The sequence below is a fragment of the Tachypleus tridentatus genome, chromosome 6 (genome assembly GCF_004210375.1).
Source record: "Tachypleus tridentatus isolate NWPU-2018 chromosome 6, ASM421037v1, whole genome shotgun sequence".
NCBI lineage: Eukaryota > Metazoa > Arthropoda > Merostomata > Xiphosura > Limulidae > Tachypleus > Tachypleus tridentatus.
Window position 1 is genome coordinate 73,343,199 of NC_134830.1, and position 22,573 is coordinate 73,365,771.

A 22,573-nucleotide genomic window follows, 5' to 3' on the forward strand; every position below is an offset into this window, starting at 1 on the left:
TTAGGGATAAATTAGAAATTCACTCCTGAAGAAAAATGATATACCAGTTGAAAGTGCTCTGGTTCTATTGAGTTTTTAATTTTGTGATTAATCTGATTTTGGAGCATGAGTTATTTATTAGTTTCTAAATTGAACTATACCAATATTAATAACAATAACCTGAAATCGATTGCTGGAATCTACCAAAATGTGAATCCCGATATCCACACTTCACCACCAGAGAAAAACTTTTCCGAAAGTTGTTATTGATACCTCCATAGATTATTGGGTTTAGCGCACTATTGAAGTAGGCAAAGAAATTGGCGTAGAAAGAAACAGCAGAAAACCATTTAGGAAGCTGTAAAATAAACAAAATATTTGACGTTTCTTTGTTATTTTTATAAATGAAATTGGGAAAAAATGTATATTGAACAGTCTTTATTACTTGATGAATGAATGGGAAATAATTATTGGAATAAATTACAGGGTATATTATTTATTAAAATATCAAAATAAAGACATTTCATCACGTATAATTCGTAAGTTATAAAAATGTATTTTAAGAACAATTATGAGTTCAATACAAATGAAATTTATCTAATGGTAAATATAATTTTTCTATATGTAAGTCCGATGGATATTAACGCTTGTAATATTTGTATAATATTGGTCGCCGATTTTGCCTTAGGTGAAATTCCCAGGATTGCTTAATTAACTATACATTCTAAAGTTTTATATGTGTGTTATTTGTTGACAAAACATATTGCTATACATGTTTAAACAAGTTAAGGTAACATTTAACCGCAAGTTAAGCCGAAATAAAACACCGTGGACAGTTTGACCTCTTTTTAGTTTACTTTAATGGACATGTTAGTCTTAAGTATTAATAAGAATCTTCAACAGTTGTGTAGTTCTCTAAAATACGATTTACTAAGTTGTAGCAATTGGAGCAGTTTTACTGCAATGTTATTTGTTTCAATAACTTTTTATTGATAATAATTATTCTAATAAAATGTTTTTTTTTCTTAAACTATCTGTGGACTACATATAAAAATTATTTAATAAAGATGAAGTATAACTGATTAATTAACATTATTAATGAGGTTACTTTAGTATGATCGCCAAAAGAGATGCAAATATTTTATATGTTTCGCTTATGATTAAGTAGCATCATACGTGAGTGATGATAATAATAATTCGGGAATGGCCAAATTAAATCCACGTTAAAAATACAGTTTCTTTTAGAGTAATAATAAATCATACTAGTTTTATTCCATGCTCATCAATAAGAATATGAAATATTTATATAAAGAAAATGGTAATTACAACGTCTTAGTATGACAATTTTGTCTGTTCAAACACTTTGCTGAATGTCATTGTTATAATGTTTCTAACATAAATGCATCAACCGTTGCATAAGCAAATAATTCCTTTAAAACTTATGATATACAACATTGTAGAAGAAACTTATGAAACAATAATAATTTCAGAGAGTACAGTTTGCCTAATGTAGAACAATATAAAATCCTATTAGATGTGTATAATTTATAAAAAAGTAAACCTGTATTAGATGTATCATAAATACAAAGTTACTCCACTCTGTGATGTACCCTGTATGTCATTTTGATCTGTTTGCTAGAAATTAATACAAAATTATTCTATGCTGATATGTTAATTATGCCGTAATATTTGATACATCACAATACCCCTAGTTAGATGCCTATATTTACGTTGCCTACATTTTCAAAACTTTTTGATTATTTGAATAAAAATACTTATTTCAAACATCTTCATACATTGAGATCACACTAATTGTACTAGTTTGCATTTTCAGACTTTTTAAACATTACATCACTTTTATGTTTCTTACCTCTCCAATTTCAGTACTTGAGTGCACAAACTGAGAATACAGGATGATAACTTGTAAAGGTAGCCAACAAGCGACGAAAGCTATTAGCACGATACAAACCAGTTTGATGACCTAAGAAAAACGAAAATTATAGACAAGCAGGCTGAAAGAAGATTCTTTGTGCTGAAACTAACTTGTATTTAATGTAGATTAAACTTATTTCGTTCAAAAAGAAATATACAAAAGAGTGTGTCAATATTTATGATTTAGAATTAATAAGTTAAGAATCAGAACTTTACTAAAAAATTATTTCTACCATCAAAATAGTTACCAATAATATTATTTTGAGTGTGTATTTCGGCAACTAAGTGAATTCATATGTTATTTAATGCGAATGTCATACTTACTATGTTTCTTTAGAAAGACGTTAGTTTTATACTTTACGTTATGCTTGTGCTTAATTTTTGAACTTGCATTATTTACTATTAATATATTATAAAAATATAATTGTGTTATAATCTGTCTAACGTATTATATAAGATATGTTGGTTAAACTAATAACCAATGATCTAAGATTAAGATACATTACAGACATTTTGAGTATCTGATTAATAATTTCTTTGAGAATTTTGAACATTTCAAAATTCACTATATATATATAAAGCTGGTTTATTAAAGAAATTAATTTTAGTTATATAAATAACTTAAATTAAAGTTTATTTGAGAATTTGTTTTACAAATATTGTATAATGTTTAAATTAATCAGGTTCTTTTTATATCTTTAAAACTATGTTTACTTGATAACTGAATTCCTCCATTTATGTTTGACAAAGTGATTTGAATTTTTGGACATATGTTTTTGACCACGACAGAATATAGACGAAGAAAAACGCAAAAGAAGTTTGACTGAGCGCATTTACTTAGAGTTTGGTACTGATTTGCAAGAACTCGTATAAAATTAATAATTTACATTCAGATTTTGGGAAGTGAAAACTTTCTTAGGGCTTGGTCTCTGGGTTTACAAGATAAATTATAGGAATGTGTAAAGCTATCTAAACAATAACCTAAGTTCGGAATTTCGAAAATTTTATATCTGGAGTATCAAAATGGGGATTTTATGGGGTTTAGTTGGTTTTCCTCCACACATGAAAATAAAGATTTGCTATTTTCAACTGGAGTAGCACTGTAGGGCTAAATGGTTATGTCAGAGGCTCCATGGTTTTAGCATAGTCACCTCGAAACTGGAATTGTTGTCCAGAGAGAGAGATACACAGCTACTCTTAATTAAATAGAATCCTTGATTGTCGTAGTTTCAAATCACCAAAATTAATTGTGCAAAGTGTATTCAATAACACACTGCAGTTTGAACTCTTATCCGTCCAAACTTCTCTAACCATAAATCATGCCTGGCACGGTAATACAAATAAACGTAAAAGATAAATTTGCGGTTTAAATTTTGCAAACGTTTGAATTTTGTCGTATATTGGGATCAAAGAGTTTCTGGAGCTTTAAAATTGGTTTTTCAGATTTATCTGAAAATTCTTCAGAACAGGTAAATTCTCATTCAAAATAGTGTGTGTAAAAACATTGGTACATAATGTTTGTGCATATTTACTAATTTATTTATGTATTAGTTCTGTATATCGTAAAGGTAGAACTACAGGTGAATAATGTAATAGAATATTTTATACAAATGCAAAAAGTGTAACGTGTGAAGCTTAATAATAGGTCATGACGCATATGATATCAACGTTTTATTAAGGAAGCAAGTTTTCATAGGAATAACTTTATCTGTCTTGCTTGTGGAAGCTGGTTTGGTATTTATATATTTAGTTTGTGTTTGATAATTATTAAATAACAGTAAGCTTTACAAGAATGACTTGGAAACGCTTTTATATCAAAATCACATTTTTATGCAGTTGTCACGAATATTTCATTGTTGGTAAAGAAAAATAATATTTATGTAAAAAATGAAATGTAATCAAAAGAATTTCCAAATTTAACTGTATTAGTGGCTTTGTCTTTTAGAATCTGGTATTATACGTATTAAATTTCTCTTGTGAGATACAATTTATCTCAATTTAAAAGTCTGTACCTTTTTTTTCGATCGGTGCTGTACTCTCATATTCACTGGGTTTCTTTCGCCGGGTATTTCAGATACCCATAGCCTCCAGATAATCAGGAAATAGGCAGCAGCCATAATGGCTACAGGGAGGAAAAACAGAATTACTGCAACAAATGTGTAATACAACTGCTTCGAAGGGTAGGTTGTTACACACTTTTGGAGACTTTCATCATAATCAATGGAAGGGGGCCAAATTTCGTCGCAATGCGCCTGAGCAAAGTCCTTCCACTACAGAAAAATAATAATTTATTAACAAGAAAGAAAAACAAAATAATCCCTTTTATTTGTGTTGAAAATGTTGTAAGACAATCATTTAAATAAATACTTTTAAATGCGGTTTAAGTTAGTTGCCTTCTGAAACAAAAATTATCTAGATAGTCAATCTACAATATTTTACTATTTTATAAGTAACATGCAAATAACTTGTGGTTTAATAACTTCATTTTGAGTTTAACTAATCCAAATTGATTAACGTTGTTAGACCAAAGACGTCCAGAAATATCTTAAAAATAAAAACTCATCTTTCTAGATCACTAACTCGTCTTTTAATTGTATTTATTAAGACTCGGCGTTACTTGTTTATATCACAGGAAATAACAGGGTATAACAATTAATTGAAAATTAAATATACAGTGCTTCAAAAAACTTTTCAGGGACTTGTTATGCATTTGAGTATACGATAAATTTATTTCTAGCCAATCAGATGATGTGAGAAGATCACTTCTGTCTTTTACAGCACTTAATTGGCTCAAAATGTGTGGTTGTGTGTTGGTTTAATATAGTTTTTAATACTTACACTTATTCTTTGCATGAAAAACTGCTAGAAAGTTTCTTTTAAAAAATTAAAATGTATATTACGTGATCTATTTAAACATATAATGACTAAAATTTCACAAAAACTCACTGAATCTCGCTCGAACAAGCTTAAACTAGTGGTAAGTATTAGTAACTGCGTATAGTTTCAAACTAATGGAATGATTGTTACCACTTCTTTATTTCTCTACTTGTAAATTCAACCAGTTAAAAAATTGATACTAAACGTCATTTACCAAAAGTAAATTGCACAAATAAATAAAAAATCGGAACTATTAATATTTTTGTTGTGATAGTTTAAATAATAAAATAATTCCAATCATTTAACATATGCAAGTCAAGCATCAAACATATGATTTGAAATGTAAATGATTGGTCATTTATCTGCGTTATACGTGTATAATAATCTCACAAAATGAGATGCATTCCGTTTAACGCGAAACAGTTCATATGCAATAGTTTCAAAAACATGTCCTTTAAACCAATGATATATACAGCAATATATGTTTTTTAATAATACTGAGTCATGCTTCCTCCTATAGCTAGGTGTAAACACATTTAAAGTGAATTTGGATTGTGATCCAATTCTCATACCCATACAGAAATAAAACTGAACAATAATAATTATTGATGAACATAGCGACAAATGATACCATTATTCTACTCATTATAGCGAGAACAGAGTACAATTTATTCCACATGCTGCCGCAACATGCCGTGACCATGTGAATGATATTATACTTCCTGTAACATATTTACTGTTATACATTTATTTTATTAGATACGTTTGTTTCATTTTAGTGGATATAGCGTATATTGTTAAATGTGTATTGCGCAAGTCCGGCCTGTTCTTTAAATTTGTAGAATATTCTCGAGTGTAAGAATCAACAATATATGTCGTTCGTAAGCACTAGCGTATCTTCGAATATCCGTGAGCTTTATGAATTTTACCTAATTAATATAAATACCAGCTATCGCAAGATGCCGAGAGACAATAATTAAAAATTGTTGGTCAGCTACAATCAGTATACTCTAAGTCTCGGAAGCTACAATTGTGATATTAATCAGAAAACTACATAATTTGACCAGGAACGTTTATAGATTTTAAATATTACGAACCGTTCAATTTTAAAGAATTAACTTCTGACGTTAGTATTTCTACGACTCTATCGCATAACTTCTGAAAAAAAACTTACGTGTGAAGAATAGAGCTAGCTAGCATTACCATCAAATGAAGTGTATATATGTATCAACATAAAATTAATTTGCGCCTCGTGGACCTGGACCGTTGATAAAATATGTGTTTTTCTTTTAGAAAAGCCACAGTGGGGAATCTGCCATGTTCACCGAAGGGTGTGTGTGTTTTCTCATAGCAAAGTCACATCGGGCTATTTTCTGAGTCTACCGAGGGGAATCGAACTGATGATTTTAGCGCTGTACCAACAGGGGACTGATAAAATACTTACTTCCAGACCAGATATAAGACTAAATTTTTGTATATAAGCAATTATTTGGAATAGCTATTTGTAATAATCGTTATTAAAAATTGTATTGTTTTTCAGTATATTAAAATATATTTGTGTCAAGAAAGAAAATTGTGTGTATCAATCTTGTTGGCAAATACCATAACTATGATGCATATTAACATTAAATTAATTTCCAAATTAAAATTGTTGGCTATTTGAAATCGTAAAACGTGACGTAATAAATCGAAGAGTCGTTCGGGATCAAATATAATACGTAACATTCTACTCTGCATTTAACTGGACGATATAATATTTGAAAAAAGTAAGAATTTAGTGTGTGTGTTTTCTAATAGCAAAGTCACATCGGGCTGTCTGGTAACAGTAGTGTTTTGCATGCACACCAGATTTCACTTTCATTGAATATGTGTGAAGGGTTGTTTGGTGTCTCGCCTCATCCTGCTACATAGCTCAAGACACCAAAAATCCATGAAAACAGCTATTTTAATCAAGTGTTTATATCAACACACTGATTTTAAACATGCGACATCAGTGCAAAACAGCATTTCATTCTGAAGTAAATCGTCAATTTGCATTTTAAGAATCATGAAAATTATTTTGTGTGAGAACATTATTACACAAGGCCGGGCGTGGCCAGATGGGTAAGGCCACCTTTATTCGTAATCTTAGGATCGCTGGTTTGAATTCCCGTCACACTAAACGTGCTCACCCTTTCAGCCATTGGGGCATTATTATGTGACACTCAATCACACTATTCGTTGGTAAAAGAGTAGCCCAAGAGTTGAAGGTGGGTGGTGATGACTAGTTGTCTTCCCTCTAGGCTTACACTGCTAAATTAGGGACAGCTAGCGCAGATAGCCTGCGTGTAACTTTACGCGAAATTAAAAATCAAACATACAATTATTACAACAACGTGAAATGAGTGATTGTAGCATTTACGTTTGTGATTCTCGCCTTTTTAATGCTATAATGTTATAAATTCAAGAATAATATATAATTTTTTCATTCAAAGTATTTCGAAAACTTACTCTAATGAAAAATAAACGGAGAATGCGTTTCATATACTAGGTGAAATCTATTGCTATGTGATGTATAGGTAGTATTTTGTAGCTGTACAGATTAGGATGTGATCAGCGCTATTGTATTAAAAATACAGTAAAGAAAAACTTTAATAAAGAAGAAAGTACTTATACGTACACAACATTTATTTTTGTAACTTTTTTTAAGAAAAAATATTTATGGCTCTAAGTACATTTTCCAATTCTAAGATCACATTTTCAAAATTATAAAGGCTTTCTCATGTCGTCTCTCATCCTTTAAAACTAAATTGCATTCAGCAGTACAATAAGCTGATTTCTCACCTGAATCTGAAAATATTCCCTATATACTAAAAACGGAGTGGCTGCTGCCAGAGCGATCAGCCATATTACTATTATAACAACTCCGGTCCGTTGCTTAGTAATCCGGGCTCGAAACGGAAAAAGAATAGCGACGAAACGATCGCAAGAAATTGCCGTAAGTGTAAGTACACTACAAGTCAAACAGGTCACTGTAAAAAAACGTAAAAGAAGAGAAAGTTGTAAAACGATATAATTGCAATGTATTTAGTTACATGTGCTACTGATCGATTTTGCGTTATGACTGTAACTGGGAAAAAGTAATGGGAAGGAATTGTAATTACTGTTAAGTAAAACAAGGAAAACTATTATACATTTCCAATATAGATTTTAAGATATTACATCAAAGTCTAGTTCTGGTTACAAAAAACATATATTTATTTTTTTGTGTGAATTAGGAATATTATTCACGATTTGCAAAATAATTGTATAGTTCACTACGCACATTATTATCTCTGTCGCGTCTGTCTAATCAGCGAATACTTGTATCAATCCCTTACAACATTACGGAATAAGAAAAATGGTTCTGAACTTTATTCTTCGTAACTCCAACAATAAATTTATTAAATCTTTTAGAAGTCAAACAATATTTCGTTATCATTATTTCATCTTGATATGAAATCGTATAAGTTTGTTTTTCACTATAAGTTGACAAAGTATTTTATGAAGTTTAACTTATCCAATAAAAATTAATATATAATTCTATATGATTACCATTTGCTTTATAATAAATGAGATAATATTTGAATAATGTTGGCATACTGCAACTTGAAACATCTTATAATACAGAACTAAAATTAAGAAAGTAGAACGACAATAAATCAATTTCAGCTGAGAAATGGCGAGACCCATTTTATCAATATGTAATCTTTGTGCAATAAGTACAGATGTTATATGTTACTCGTGATTATTTCACTGCCATTTCTATTGAAAAGGCCCAGCATGGCCAGGTGGTTAAGGCACTCGACTCGTAATCTGAGGATCGCGGGTTCGAATCCCCGTCACACCAAACATGCTCGCCCTTTCAGCCGTGGGGGCGTTATAATGTGGACGGTCAATCCCACTATTCATTGGTAAAAAGGTAGTCGAAAAGTTGACGGTGGTTGGTGATGACTAGCTGCCTTCCCTTTAGTGTTAAACTGCAAAATTAGGGACGGCTAGCGCAGATAGTCATCGTGTAGCTTTGCGCGAAATTCAAACCAAACCAAACTGGTAAGATACATTGTAAAACGTATTCACATTACTCTGAAAAAAGTATCATGATGACGCACGAGGTTTAAAAAAACAAGACTCCACAACTTGAATTAAAACCATGGGAAATAAAGCAAACAACAGAATTATAGTGGTCCAATAAACTACACTGTGAAAATGAATAGTATATAAAAATATGAAGGAAAAACACACATTGAAAAGTACATAATAATCATTATCATATTTTTGTTTAATTACATACTAAAATTTTAAATAATTTTTATCAAGTAAAACTAGCTTGTTCTCCAGTATTGCAGTAGCTTTTGCGTAATGGTTTATTGTTTGTTTTGTTTCTGTTTTTGAATTTCGCGCAAAGCTGCACGAGGGCTATCTGCGCTAGTTGTCTCTAATTTAGTAGTGTATGACTAGAGGGAAGGCAGCTAGTCATCACCACTCACCGCCAACCCTTAATCTACTCTTTTTCTTAGTGGGATTGACAGGTCACATTATAATGCCCCCACGGCTGACAGAGCGAGCATGTTTGATGCGACGGTGATTCGAACCTGCGACCCTCAAATTACAAGTCGAACGCCGTAATGGTTTATAACGGAATAATTAAACAAGGGCTCGATTTCGCAAGCAATAAACGGGTAAAAATAAATAAAACATAATATTTTAGTTCATTCTTTATATTATTGGTAAATAAAGTTAAGTACAATATAATATGATTTATGATCTTTTCTTCGAGAATCTTTGAGAATTTCATAATAAATTTGAGCTATAAATACAGAAGGAATGTATAAACTGAAAGTAATTAACGCCCGATGTTAGCGATTATAGAGATGCTAGTTTAGTTATTACTGGTTTTACTTCCTGCATACAGACTAGAGTGGCCTACTGGTTAGCATACAGATGTATAGACCAAAGAATTTACCTCCTCCCAAAAACTCGCGCTCTACAGTTTGAGGCTGTCTTGTGTCAGAAAAATGACTGTCAAATCCCAGTATTATATCAGAAAAAAGTAAACTAAGAGTTGACGATGATTGCTGTTGTCTGATTGCCTTTATTTTAGTTTATCAATTCAAAATTTGGAACAGCTAGGGTGGATTGTCTTCGAGTAGATTTGCGCAAATATAATAATTCAAAACAATGTCTGTAAAGAACGTATTGTTTAAAACACAAACATCAACAGTCATCTCCTTTGATTTAGAGGATTACATTCTGTATACTAAAATAATTTTAAAACTTTTATACGAAAACATAACTTTATGCTTAATATACTTTTATGAATTATAACAATATGTGTATTTCTTCTTTCTTTTTGTTTAGAGTTCCAGTAAGGAGACTGGAAAGGATTTTTTTTTTTTTGTTCAGGGTTAGAACTACTTACTAATACAGTTCTAAGAAAACATCAAGTATAATACTATTGTGTTGTCGTTTACTTAATGATAAACATTAGCTTATGTAAGTATGAAAACTATAGAGCTAAAGAAGTGTTATAAGATAAAATTAATATCAGCTCTATATATAGCAATAATACATTAAACGTGATGTCTTAATTATGAATTAAATGAGCATGTGAACCCATTTTTGACCAAATACTTTTTTTCAAAGTCTCCTTCGTGAAAATAAGATAATAAAATATTAAATTAGGCTTGCAGCAGTATCAAATACATTTAAATACGAAGTCATTTTCTCCAAGAAAACTCAACCAGACATTTAAGGATCTTCAAGAAATAAATATTTCATTACTTTAGTAATTTTATCGAAACAGCGTGTTGTTCTATAAATATTACATGTAAAATAAGTAAATTTTATAGGTATTCGAATTATGTTTCATAAAAGAACCATCAAATATTACATACGTTAGTTGATGTATTGAATTCTGAATGCAAATCTGAAAAAAAATCAAGCCGATTAAATCCTTTATATTTATATACTTGCTTTTCTCTACTGTAATTTCTCTACCTTTCTAACGTCAAATTTTGGGTTGACCCTAAACTAAAAACACAGGTTACAATGATTTTACCATCTTAACATTTTTAGATGTTCTACAGTAACTCCTTTACACTGAATTAGAAAACGATATCCATTTTTTTCGTCACATACAGATTTTTTACACATCATCATATGTGCTTTTACATAAGTGAATCATTTTCATCGAAATTGGATCACATTTTGCTATGATTAAAATGTTGACAACCACTGGCTATAGATGATTCTAGATCAATCCCGACGTGAGATCCTTACCGATCGTTCTAGAACCCACTAGAAACACATCACTGGTATATAAATGTTTAAAAGGCCACTTGACGTGTCATTTTTGCATAGTTTTGTGTCTGTGTGTGCGTGTTTCTTTGTACTTTTATTTATTCATCTGACCAGATGGTTACGGAGCTCGATTCGCAATCTGACACACGAGAGTTTAAATTCCTGTCTCAACCAAACATGCCCGCCTTTTTAGTCTTGGGAACGTTATTATGTGGCGGTCGATACCACTATTTGTTGAGTAAAGAGCAGCTTAAGGGTTGGTGGTGGGTGGTGATGGCTAATTGCTTTCTTCTAGTCTTACACTGCTAAATTAGAGACAGCATGCTTTGCGCAAAATTCAAAAGAAACAAAATAAATTCATTTGTCGCTGTGGAAACAAAAGGCTTAAACATTTTCTGTTATATTTGTGGTACATTTATTTTAAATTTGATCTGAGCTAGAAATTTTTTCTTACCGAGTTTTAAAAAGTGTTACGTGATAGAAAAAAGAATATTTTTTCTCAATCTGTATAGCCTAATTATAGAAAATTTGTTATTAAAACCAAAACGGCTTTTATTAAGTTTAAATTCGCAGGTTTGTGTTATTATTATTGTTTCAAGAAAATGTTCCAAAGAAACATTGTTTGTACAAAGTCAAACGTCATTTCTTGTTAAGCACCAAGATTAAGTTAAAACTTACCTTGGACTCATTGTAGGGAATTACACCTTTTACATCATCTGTAATTCATCTTAAGTGCACTGAAATACTGTTTTTACATTTGTTTGTTTGTTTTAGGATAAAGGTACATTGGGCTATCTGCTGTGTTTACCGCGTGGAATCGTACCTCGGAAGTTTAGCACTGTAATTCATTAAACGTATTGATGTTTTGATAGAGGTCATATTAACGTTCAAACTACAACAATATTATGACATCTCAGAATATTCATTTAACATTCAAATGTTTAACCATTATTCGATACGATAAAATTTGAAACTTGAATTTTTTTGTGAACACATTAATAGGCTATAAACAAAATTATAAATTGATGTGATTTTTAAGATAGTTATTAAGTACCATAGTACTTAATAATAGAGATCGGGAAGGATTCTAAATAATTTTTTGTGCTACTAAGCCACTCTATTGCGTTCTTAAAAGAAAAACCGACCATTTAAAGTATTTGTTACGATATATTATGAGCATTTATATAAATAATACGTAAAAAGGTTCCTAAAGTTTCCAATATAACAATTAAAAAATTTGAATAACAGCAACATTTTTGTCTACCACCTATCTACGTGATCACATCGGTGGATCTAGCCCTTAGACGGAGGCCCGGCATGGCCATGTTAAGGCGTGCGACTCGTAATCTGAGGGTCGCGGGTTCGCATCTCCCTCGCGCCAAACATGCTCGCCCTTTCAGCCTTGGGGGCGTTATAATGTGACAGTCAATCCTACTATTCGTTGGTAAAAGAGTAGCCCAAGAGTTGGCGGTGAGTGGTGATGACTAGCTGCCTTCCCTCTAGTCTTACACTGCTAAATTAGGGACGGCTAGCACAAATAGTCTTCGAGTAGCTTTGTGCGAAATTCCAAAAACAAAACAAACAAACCCTTAGACGGCTTGGACTATCGCTACAAATTTCTCCACCTCTCTTGACTGGGCGTTTATATTATTAAGAAAAATATATATAGATTTTTATAAATGGTAAACATATAATGCACATACTTAAATATATCTTCAACTCAAATCAACCCAACAGATAGCGCTACATATTAATCGACAGCAACCCAACAGTTTCTAAAGGTAAAGTATATACTTTATACATTTACGAGAAAAAAAAAAAGTAAAAAAAATGAGAGGATTAAAAACTACGAAATTTAAACTGAAGTAGGGATCCTGCCACAAAAAATATCAAAACAAGAATGTAAACTTCAATCATAAATTTATAAAATTTAATCTCTACATTGGCAACATTATATATTTATGTATAGGCCGAAGTAACAATTAAATTATATAAATTTATAATTGCGATGTTAATTCTTGTTTTATGACTTTTGTAGCAGGATCCATACTTCATTTTAAAATTCATAATTTTTAACACTCTTGTGTGTTTATATGTATATATATGCAACCCAAGTCTATAAATCATTTCCAGAGGTTAATCCAAATTTTGAAGATAAATATAAAAATGTGATTTATGGACACCAGGATTAATCAATCGAATATGTTCGAATTTGTTATTTATCTGGACTTTAGTGTTCATAATCGGTTTTCCTATTTTTCTTGAGGGAGTTCAAAAAAAAGTTCAAAAGCTGTACATAGAAACTTAAAAAATTCACTTTATGAAAGCTTAGAAATGAATTACTCTTTTGTGAGCATTTTTGTCCCTATTATTAACAACTACATATTTTACAAAATATATTATTCTTCATTAAATAAAGCATGGACTCTTGATGACGAGAAACCCACTTAAAATAAAATGTATTTCAGAACGGCTGGTGTGGGTACTAACACTTTTATTGATAAGCAGAGAACAACGTTTCGACCTTCCAAGGTAAAGCTAACCTAGGAACTTATCAATAAAAATGTTAATACCCGTGTTAGCCGTTCTGAGATACTTGTTTGTTTTTGAATTTCGCACAAAGCCACTCGAGGGCTATCTATGCTAGCCGTCCCTAATTTAGCAGTGTAAGTAAGACTAGAAGGAAGGCAGCTAGTCATCACCACTTACCGCCAATTTTTGGGCTACTCTTTTACTAACGAATAGTGGGATTGACCGTCACATTATAACGCCCCCACGGCTCATAGGGCGAGCATGTTTGGCGCGACGGGGATGCGAACTCGCGACCCTCAGATAACGAGTCGCACGCCTTAACACGCTTGGCCATGCCGGGCCTATTCTAAGATACAAAGCATGAATTCTGATTTTATTTTTATATATACACAAATGTATCATTCTATTTTAAACGTTCAGGTTCGTAAAGTAGCATTTCTCTATGAATTCATTTTATTTATTTATTTTTTTACCTTCGTAAATGTTTTGTTCCGTATTTTGCATCAATTTCTTATTGGTAAATTCCATTTTCTTAATCTAATACATTGGTCGTCTAGACTCATTCGAAAGTGCTATTTTTCAAAATATTTTCGCAGCTCATTTTGAGACTTCCCTACCTTAAATAACATTATACTGTCATAAGTCTAATTAGACAGAATTAACTTATAAATTGGTCTTAACTGCATCCGAATGCATGACCTTAATTACAGTAAGCACAATGGTACTTCACTAGATTTGTGTAATACAAAGAGATGGAGGTATTTTCATAACTCAATATAACAAAAACTTAACCGTAAAATTTGAAATACCATTAATGTATTCAAGTTCGATTATGAAATGCTTACATTTCAGGTAAAGACCTTCCAGTTTCAGTGTTTTATTTTGGGTCGAGTACTTCCCAGTTGTTAGCTGTTTGTTTGTTTCGAATTTCGTATAAAGCTACACGAGGGATATCTGCGCTAACCGTTTATAATTTAGCAGTGTAAAATTAGAGGGAAGACAGATAATCATCATCGCTCTCTGCCAACTCTTAGATTAATCTTTTACCAACGAATAATGGGATTGAACGTCACATTATAATAAGGGCGAGCATGTTTAATGTGAGAGGGATTTGAACCCGCTTCCCTCAGATTACTCGTCTATAACCCTAACCACTTGTCCATGCCGAGAGTCCCATTCCAGCATGTTGAATTGTAGATCGTATGACTCTTAGCTCAAGATTCGTTTCTCCCAAAAAATTACACACCACAATATGGTCTTGCGTGTACTTTGTCAGAGTTTCAGTTAAAACCCACTTTTCTATTACAGTAATGTAGAAGTTAGCGGTATGTTATGTTAACTTCAAGATGTAGGGTCTCAACTTGCGTCAGCGACAAGTCTTTGGACTCACAACGCTAAAATAAGGGATTCGGTTTTCTCGGTAGACAGCAGATAGCCCGATGTAGCTTTGCAATACGAAAACGCACACAAATATTCAAGATTAGGGACGTGTAGTGCCGATAACCCTCTGGCAGGTTTTCTGTTATTTTAATTGGTTGTTTTACAATAAAACTACATTAAAGTATTTGCTGGGTCCACCGCGGGTAATCAAATCTTGGATTTGTGTTGTTGTATTTCCGTAAACGTGACGCCATTGGACAGGGAGAAATTTTCATTTTAGAATTTAAGATTGATATGAAAACTTTTGAAAAATTACAAAACAATTTTATAAATTCTTGAATAACATTCTAATGTAAATAACATAACAATATTGTAATGATATAACATAAGACACTTCTCTTCCTTTTATACTTTTATATTACGTTAATTTATCAGAAGTATTTAATTTTTCCTGATAATGACAAAATAAATCACTGTGGTTAAGAAATGTTAAAATAAAGAAAAGCGGTAAAATCAGAGTAGCATAATTATAAATAATTATGTGTTGATCTGAAATATCCCAATTTATCCACAGGTTGTGAAGAAAATGTAATATCTTTGTATCAGCCTTGTTCAAACTAACTTTTCACTCAAGGCATGCATACAGATATGTCAAATGTACTCTCTCTCATCTAATTCCATTCAAGCAAAGTTATTTGAAATTACTTCTAGGATAAGGCAGATACGAAACTAATTGTTTGTGTTAACTTTTATATACGTTGTGAAGGACAGTTTTCTTATACCTTTTTCTTAAATCTTCCTTAGTAGCAGTAATGGTAGGTTTCCCATTAAATTATTATCTATTTTAATGGTGGCTAGATTTCAAACACTGAAATCATTCTTGGAGCCTATTAAATATCCCAGTACATTTACTACAGATGCCATTGAAATAAAAAAAAAAACATTAAAGCAGTACCTTAATAAACACTTTAATTACCTCTTTAGAAATACGAAAATATTTTCCATAATTTTCTTGTTCAATATTAATTGTCGGATTTAATAATTATGGTCCATCATTTGTACGAATAGAAGGATACGATTGCGATACATATTTCTGAAGCTAAAATCAAACTTTTACCTTAAACTTTGCAACTTATTTAAATTACCATAAAAATATATTTTATGATTTAAACTACTTTGCTTTTCTAAGGGTTTAAATAATCAATTGTCAAAGAGGCAAAGTTAACCATGTGAAACTTATTTTATAACACTGTATCCAAAGAACAAAAATCAAAAATATTAAGCTGAAATGGTTTGAAATACTGCTTTTTATCATAATTACAGAGGCTTTTAATAAATCATACTGTATTAGTTTTAGAGAAAGGAGAAATACGAATTTGACATGTTAATTGTTCTGGATAAGAGTGCATTATTTATTAACAGTACCTTCTTTTATAAAGAAATAATTACAAATGACTAGATGTGTAAAGCATACTTTCATATAATTTAACCAAATTACCAATCCTTCTGCTGTTGTGTAGATGATACGTATTTTTAACTACAAATAATGGCTTATTTAGGAAAACAAAGAGCGATCTCCAATTTTGTTAAATAAAGTTTGCATGCTTTATAAAGAGCTAGTTTGAAGAAAATTTTTTAAAATTGTGAATCTTTTATATTCAATGATGGACATCAAATGGAATTACAGTTTCAGAATATACTTTTTAAAATTATGTGAAAATGTATGGGAAAAGCTTATTTCACTTATAACTACAAATTGAACAATATAAATTTTGATCCAAGTATCTAAATAGTTCTTTTGTTTTAGTAACTTTAGAGTAAAATTTGGAATATATCATTGTTAGAATATAATTTGAAAACAGTTACATACGATATACAAAAACAATTATAAAACTTGCAATACAATTATCGTGTTCGTATAGACAGAAATCTTTAATGTTTAAATAAATGTTACTAAAATAGAGATCTTTAAGTTCTTGGTTTAGTTAAGTTTATAACTAGGTGATAATCCTAGGATTCGCTTTGCAGGATATGCAGTAGAGTTTCTTTACTGATTTTCACAGTCTCCTTTAGGCTGTATACCGTCCTATTAATTTTTCAATATTTTGGTTTTAGTAGCTACACCTTACGGTATTTTATTTTTCACCATTCTCAATACATGGTGATGTCGATGAAGACCTTGCGTGATTGACGCTCGTGCCACACTAGTGCAGAGGATGCTTCTCTTACAATATTTTCGGCTTTGTTGTTTATCTTACCTTTGCATAACTTTCACATTCATATGTTTGATGGTACATATTATGCAATTCCTTTGCCTTTTGCTATCCACCTGGAGACATACCGCCTAGAATTATTTGTATTACCACCTATTAGACAATTGCAAATTTCATGTTTATGGCACTGTACAATTGAAGCTCATTTCTTCCATCCGTCTAGAGGAAAGCTTACTATATGACTTCCAATTTCACCCTTGTGGTGCTTGAGAAAAACTTGGATATTTCATGCACCTTATATAAGATGCTGTTCTGCAAAATAAAAACCTTACAACAACCTCTCTCGATATTTGTCATAATGATAATGATGACAAGTGACTATCCAACATTGTTGTTAAATAGGTGCTGACGACGGTTTCTTCTACTTGAACTTTTATACACGCTCTACAATGTTTGACTAAGCGAATATTATAGATCCCAAAAGTGAAAGCTTTTTATTTCAAATGCGAGTACCTGAGACCTGGTGGTAACGAATTATCTCAGTGTTGGCTGTGTAGCACCTGTCCATCCATAAGTGCCTCCTGATGCACCTTCCAGATAAAATCCTGCTTTTTTGCAGTCAGTAGGGTTTTTATGAGCTTTAGTGGAGAATAAACAGATTACTTTATTATTTGTTTGTGGTCTGAAAGAAATTTTGATTTTCAACAACGATAGTCTGTCTACGTGTTTCAAAAACACCACTTATATTGTTGTAAGATTATCTAACTTCTAAACAGCCTTCATCATTGATGTGACAGAATTCCTGTCAGAGGTAGTATACGAAAGAAAGCTAGAATGTACTTCTAATTTTGTAATGAAATAAGTTTCATCGCTTAGGCTCACCTTTCTTAAAAGATATAATTATTTTATTTTTATACCAAATTTCAGTTTCTGCGTTCAGAACTAATCTTCAAAGATACTTTAAATCTGAAATGAATATATTTCAAGAGATTGAGCGTGGTTTTACTCTGGAAAAGTGATGCACATACAATTTCAATCTTAATTTTCACTTGAAAACTCTTACCTAAGAAAGGTTATCACTATCATTTCATCACCAATTGAAATCAACCCTAAAGCTGTATTTGGAGTAATGTTTGTGAAGGGAAAAAAATTGGTTGATACAATTGTCACTTTTGGTGTTTGTGTAGGCATTGTTTATATGTTTTTGAATTTCGCGCAAAGCTACACGAGAGCTATCTGTGCTACCAGTACCTAATTTAGGAGTCTAAAATTATAAGAAAAGCAGCTAGTCATCACCACCCACCGCTAACTCTTGGGCTACTCTTTTACCAACGAATAGTGGGATTGACCGTCACAGTATAACGCCCCCATGGCTGAAAGGGTGATCATGTGTGGTATGCGGGGATTCGAACCCGTGACCCTAGGATTAAGAATCGAATGCCTTAACCACCTGGCCATGCCGGGCCTTTAACTTTCTCTCTTGTCTAGCAAATATTGAAAACCTCACGTGTAATAAGATTAATTATATAATTTGTCTATAAACTGCTTTCGAAAAATGGATTTTTGTGTTATTTAAATATGTTTGTTTGTTTGTTTTGAATATTGCGCAAAGCTGAACGAGGACTACATGCGCTAGCTCTCCCAAATTTAGCAGTGTAAGACTACATGGAATGAAGGTAGTCATCATTATCCACCGCAAACTCTTGGGATATTCTTTTACCAAAGAATAGTGCCAATTATGATGTCCTACAATGCACCATCTAGAACTATCAACAAGTTTTCTGGACAACTTCCATTCTCATGGCGACCTAGCAGCGAGTCCTCTGATTCAATTTTGTGGAATTATAACATCATCGTCTCTACCCCCAAGGAAGCCGATAAGCATGCGGTGTCTAACCAATCTAACCAGTGGCAAATAACCTTTCAGAAGTAAAAATGGATCAGTAGAGTTGGTACAGTTTCTAAACAAATTGATAAAAACATTGCCTGTAGATACCCCAAAAAAATAATTGGAATATTTTAGAGCCATGTTCACTGTAAATCTATTCACAGTATTCGCGATTTGTTTGTAAAAATTATAAAATATAATAAATAAAAATACTACAATTTTTATTCTTTTATTTCAGGAAGGCAATTCAAACGGAATAGCATTGTCACTCCTTGAACATTCAATGGTGATCTATAATAAAAAGATTCATTATTAGAGCCTGAAAATAATACTAATTTTCTTTGAGATCCCTCGTTCTTCGTTGTCATATTTTAATAGTTATTTTAGATTCTCAAGGATAACGATGAATTTCATAAAGTTATCATTTCAACACTTGGCTCTATTATTAAAAAGAAACAAATACCAAACTGAACTTCTGGAAGAAGTAACGTGAAAACATCAGGATCTAAGGTGTGGTATGTATGCCACTAAGGACACTTGACTGCTTTATAATTATATTAATTATTTATATGAAAAATACAAGAGGTTAACTTCATCCTTTTGTAACACTATTTGATATAGATGAACACACTTTTTATTTCGTGAAAAATTTGGTGTGGAAAAGAGCAAAATGGAAAAAAAGTACTACAAGCCAAATCTTTTCTACCTAACTTTCGAGAACTTTGAAAATAATTTATGTAAAATTAGTGGCCTGATAGTAAATCCAGTTTATCCACACATGTATGTAAGTTCTGATGGAATTTACAACTGTCATTGTTCTAGAGAACTTGTATTAGAAATTCTACTTACATACAATCATTATAATAAAGAACTATAATGTGCACAGACAGAGATTCATCATTTTTTATTGATGAAAGCAACTACCACAAACGTTTTATTCCTGCTAAACTCATATGCACACACAAAATATTATCATTGTTATTAAAGTTTACCACATTGTTGTGTGACCCACAAAAGATGTGGTTGCTAGTGGAGTAAATTTCATGTTCCTCTTTGGGAGGATGCTGTGTTGTATAAATGTAATTCTTTTTTTTTTTTTTTTTAGTTTATATTCTTCAAGAATTTCTAACTAAGATATAGAATGTATATTTAACAATTTTTGATGGCCCTCGCTAGTCCTGCGGTAAAACTCCCGATTTAAAACGCTAAAATCAGGGGTTTGATTCCCTCGGTGGGTTCAGTAGATAGCCCTATGTGGCTTTGCTATACGAAAATAATAAATAAATAAGACTAAAACATATAAATTTGGCCCGGCATGGCCAAGCGTGTTAAGGCGTGCGACTTGTAATCTGAGTGTCGCGGGTTCGCATCCCCGTCGCGCCAAACATGCTCGCTCTTTCAGCAGTGGGGGCGTTATAATGTGACGGTCAATCCCACTATTCGTTGGTAAAAGAGTAGCCCAAGAGTTGGTGGTAGGTAGTGATGACTAGCTGCCTTCCCTCTAGTCTTACACTGCTAAATTAGGGACGGCTAGCACAGATAGCCCTCGAGTAACTTTGTGCGAAATTCAAAACAAACAAACAAACAATTTTTGATGTTATCTTAATTTAAAAATAACGTTACATCATTATCATTCAGCTTGTATGATGTTCTTATATAGTTGCATCGATGGAATTTATTGGAAATATTAACATAAAAAGTCATGGAAATTGCCGATTTTTTGGTATTTTTTACATGTCGCTAAATACGTATGAATTAAATATCTATTACCGACAGGAAGAATTTTATTGGTTTTTTTTTCTTTTATAAACCTGCACAATTCGTAAATAAAAAAACTGTTAAGATATGTATCATATTCAGTTTTTTATTTTATACCGTACTGCATTAGTTATGTGTAGTAACCAAACACATTTACTTAAAGCGTCCTTCATCTCTGGGTAACGGTAAATTTGCCGGCTTATAACATCAGAAATGGTGTTTCTATACCCGGTGAGTACAGCATAAACAACCTGTTGTGTTGCTTTGTGCTTAACAACAAACAAATAAGTTTACTTTGTGCTAAAGTACAAGGTAGAGATATGTGAACAAGACTTGCATTTTCTCACAGTTTCACTCTGCTATAAAACAAAGTGCGTATATAAACAAAACATTTGTGCAGTTTTTTATGTGTATCAGATGCATAAATTAACTTTTTTTTGTCTATATAACACCTTATTCGTATAGTTTTATCTATATAAGTATTTTTTCTCTGAACAGATTAAAATCTTTTGACATTTAAATTAGTATTAACGTACCTACTATGAACATCTAACTAATTTAAAATTTCTTTAACTGTCTATTTAGTTCATAAGAAATATAGCATAACTAATTTTAAGTTGTCAAATGTTATAGTTAACTAAAACTGTCAAATTTTACTTTTAACAGGCCATTACTGACTTTGAGTATGATTATTTTTCTGCCACGTGATTAGGTAAATGTAGCTTCTTTTTAAACATACTGAAGAATGAATTTAAAAAATAAACACTTAAATTCACTTTTTAAAGTAGATGAAAAATTGTACATGTCTTTTTTTTACAATTATCTTCATCACGAGATAATATAGGCACCATGTTAACCTTATTACATTTTACTCACAACAGCTGTTTACAAAAAGTCAGAAGGAGCTAATATTGTTCACAAACCACTTGCAGTTTCAAGGTGAGAAACTTCTTTCCACAAGAAGATCAAATTAGTTTTGTGTTTATTAAATATAAAGGAGAATAATGTGGGTAGTTACGTTGTGACTTTTTAAATGACATTTTATACCGGAACGATTTAACGAAAATTATGTAGTATCAAATAAATAACTATCGGTATATATAAAAGAAACAATCTAAAAATATTGATACACTGTGAGTAGGTTTTTGAAGCCAGATCATATCTTAATAAAAAGGAAAGAGAAGTCCTTATAATATAAGTTGGTTTATAAATACAGTTTTCTATTTTGTCAAACATTTATCGTAACATTTCAATAAAATAAATGAAGCTGGTTGCAGTTTTTCACAGAGCAAATATAAATTTATCCAAATTTAGAACATGTCTGGTAGAACAACAAGAGCTAGCTATTTGTTGTTGTTGTTGTCAAATACTGCTAAATTGGTAACAATAATATTGAAATAGACTTACTTTGAGTGAAGCCATTAACTTTGCATATTACAGGTCCAAGAATAAATAGAGGCTGAGTTAAGTTGTTGACCAAGTGAACCCACATACAGAAAATTGATATCAATATGCCAGCAACAGCCAGGTTGACTAAATAAAAATTAATGGTGTTCCTCATGGCACGATTGCAATAAACAGTCAAAATAACCCCAGTATTTCCAATCAAGGACATGCTCATAATGACAACGTAAAACGTTATCTTTAACTTTTCCCTCCATGTTAAACTTTTAGAAGAAAACTCTTTTGAACC

The 22,573-nt window shown here is 31.6% G+C and overlaps 1 protein-coding gene across 3 annotated transcripts in view; it reads right to left on the bottom strand.

Annotated features, from left to right (window-relative positions):
* Positions 1-22,573, bottom strand: part of LOC143252804 (substance-K receptor-like) — a 253,291-nt gene that overhangs the window by 12,216 nt on the left and 218,502 nt on the right. For all 3 annotated transcript variants that reach the window (XM_076505522.1, XM_076505523.1, XM_076505524.1), the window contains 4 exons: positions 7,612-7,799; positions 3,924-4,181; positions 1,850-1,960; positions 160-337 (listed from right to left, as the gene is read on the bottom strand). In XM_076505522.1, coding sequence (XP_076361637.1) covers positions 160-337; positions 1,850-1,960; positions 3,924-4,181; positions 7,612-7,799 — 735 coding nt within the window. The remainder of the gene's footprint in view (positions 1-159; positions 338-1,849; positions 1,961-3,923; positions 4,182-7,611; positions 7,800-22,573) is intronic.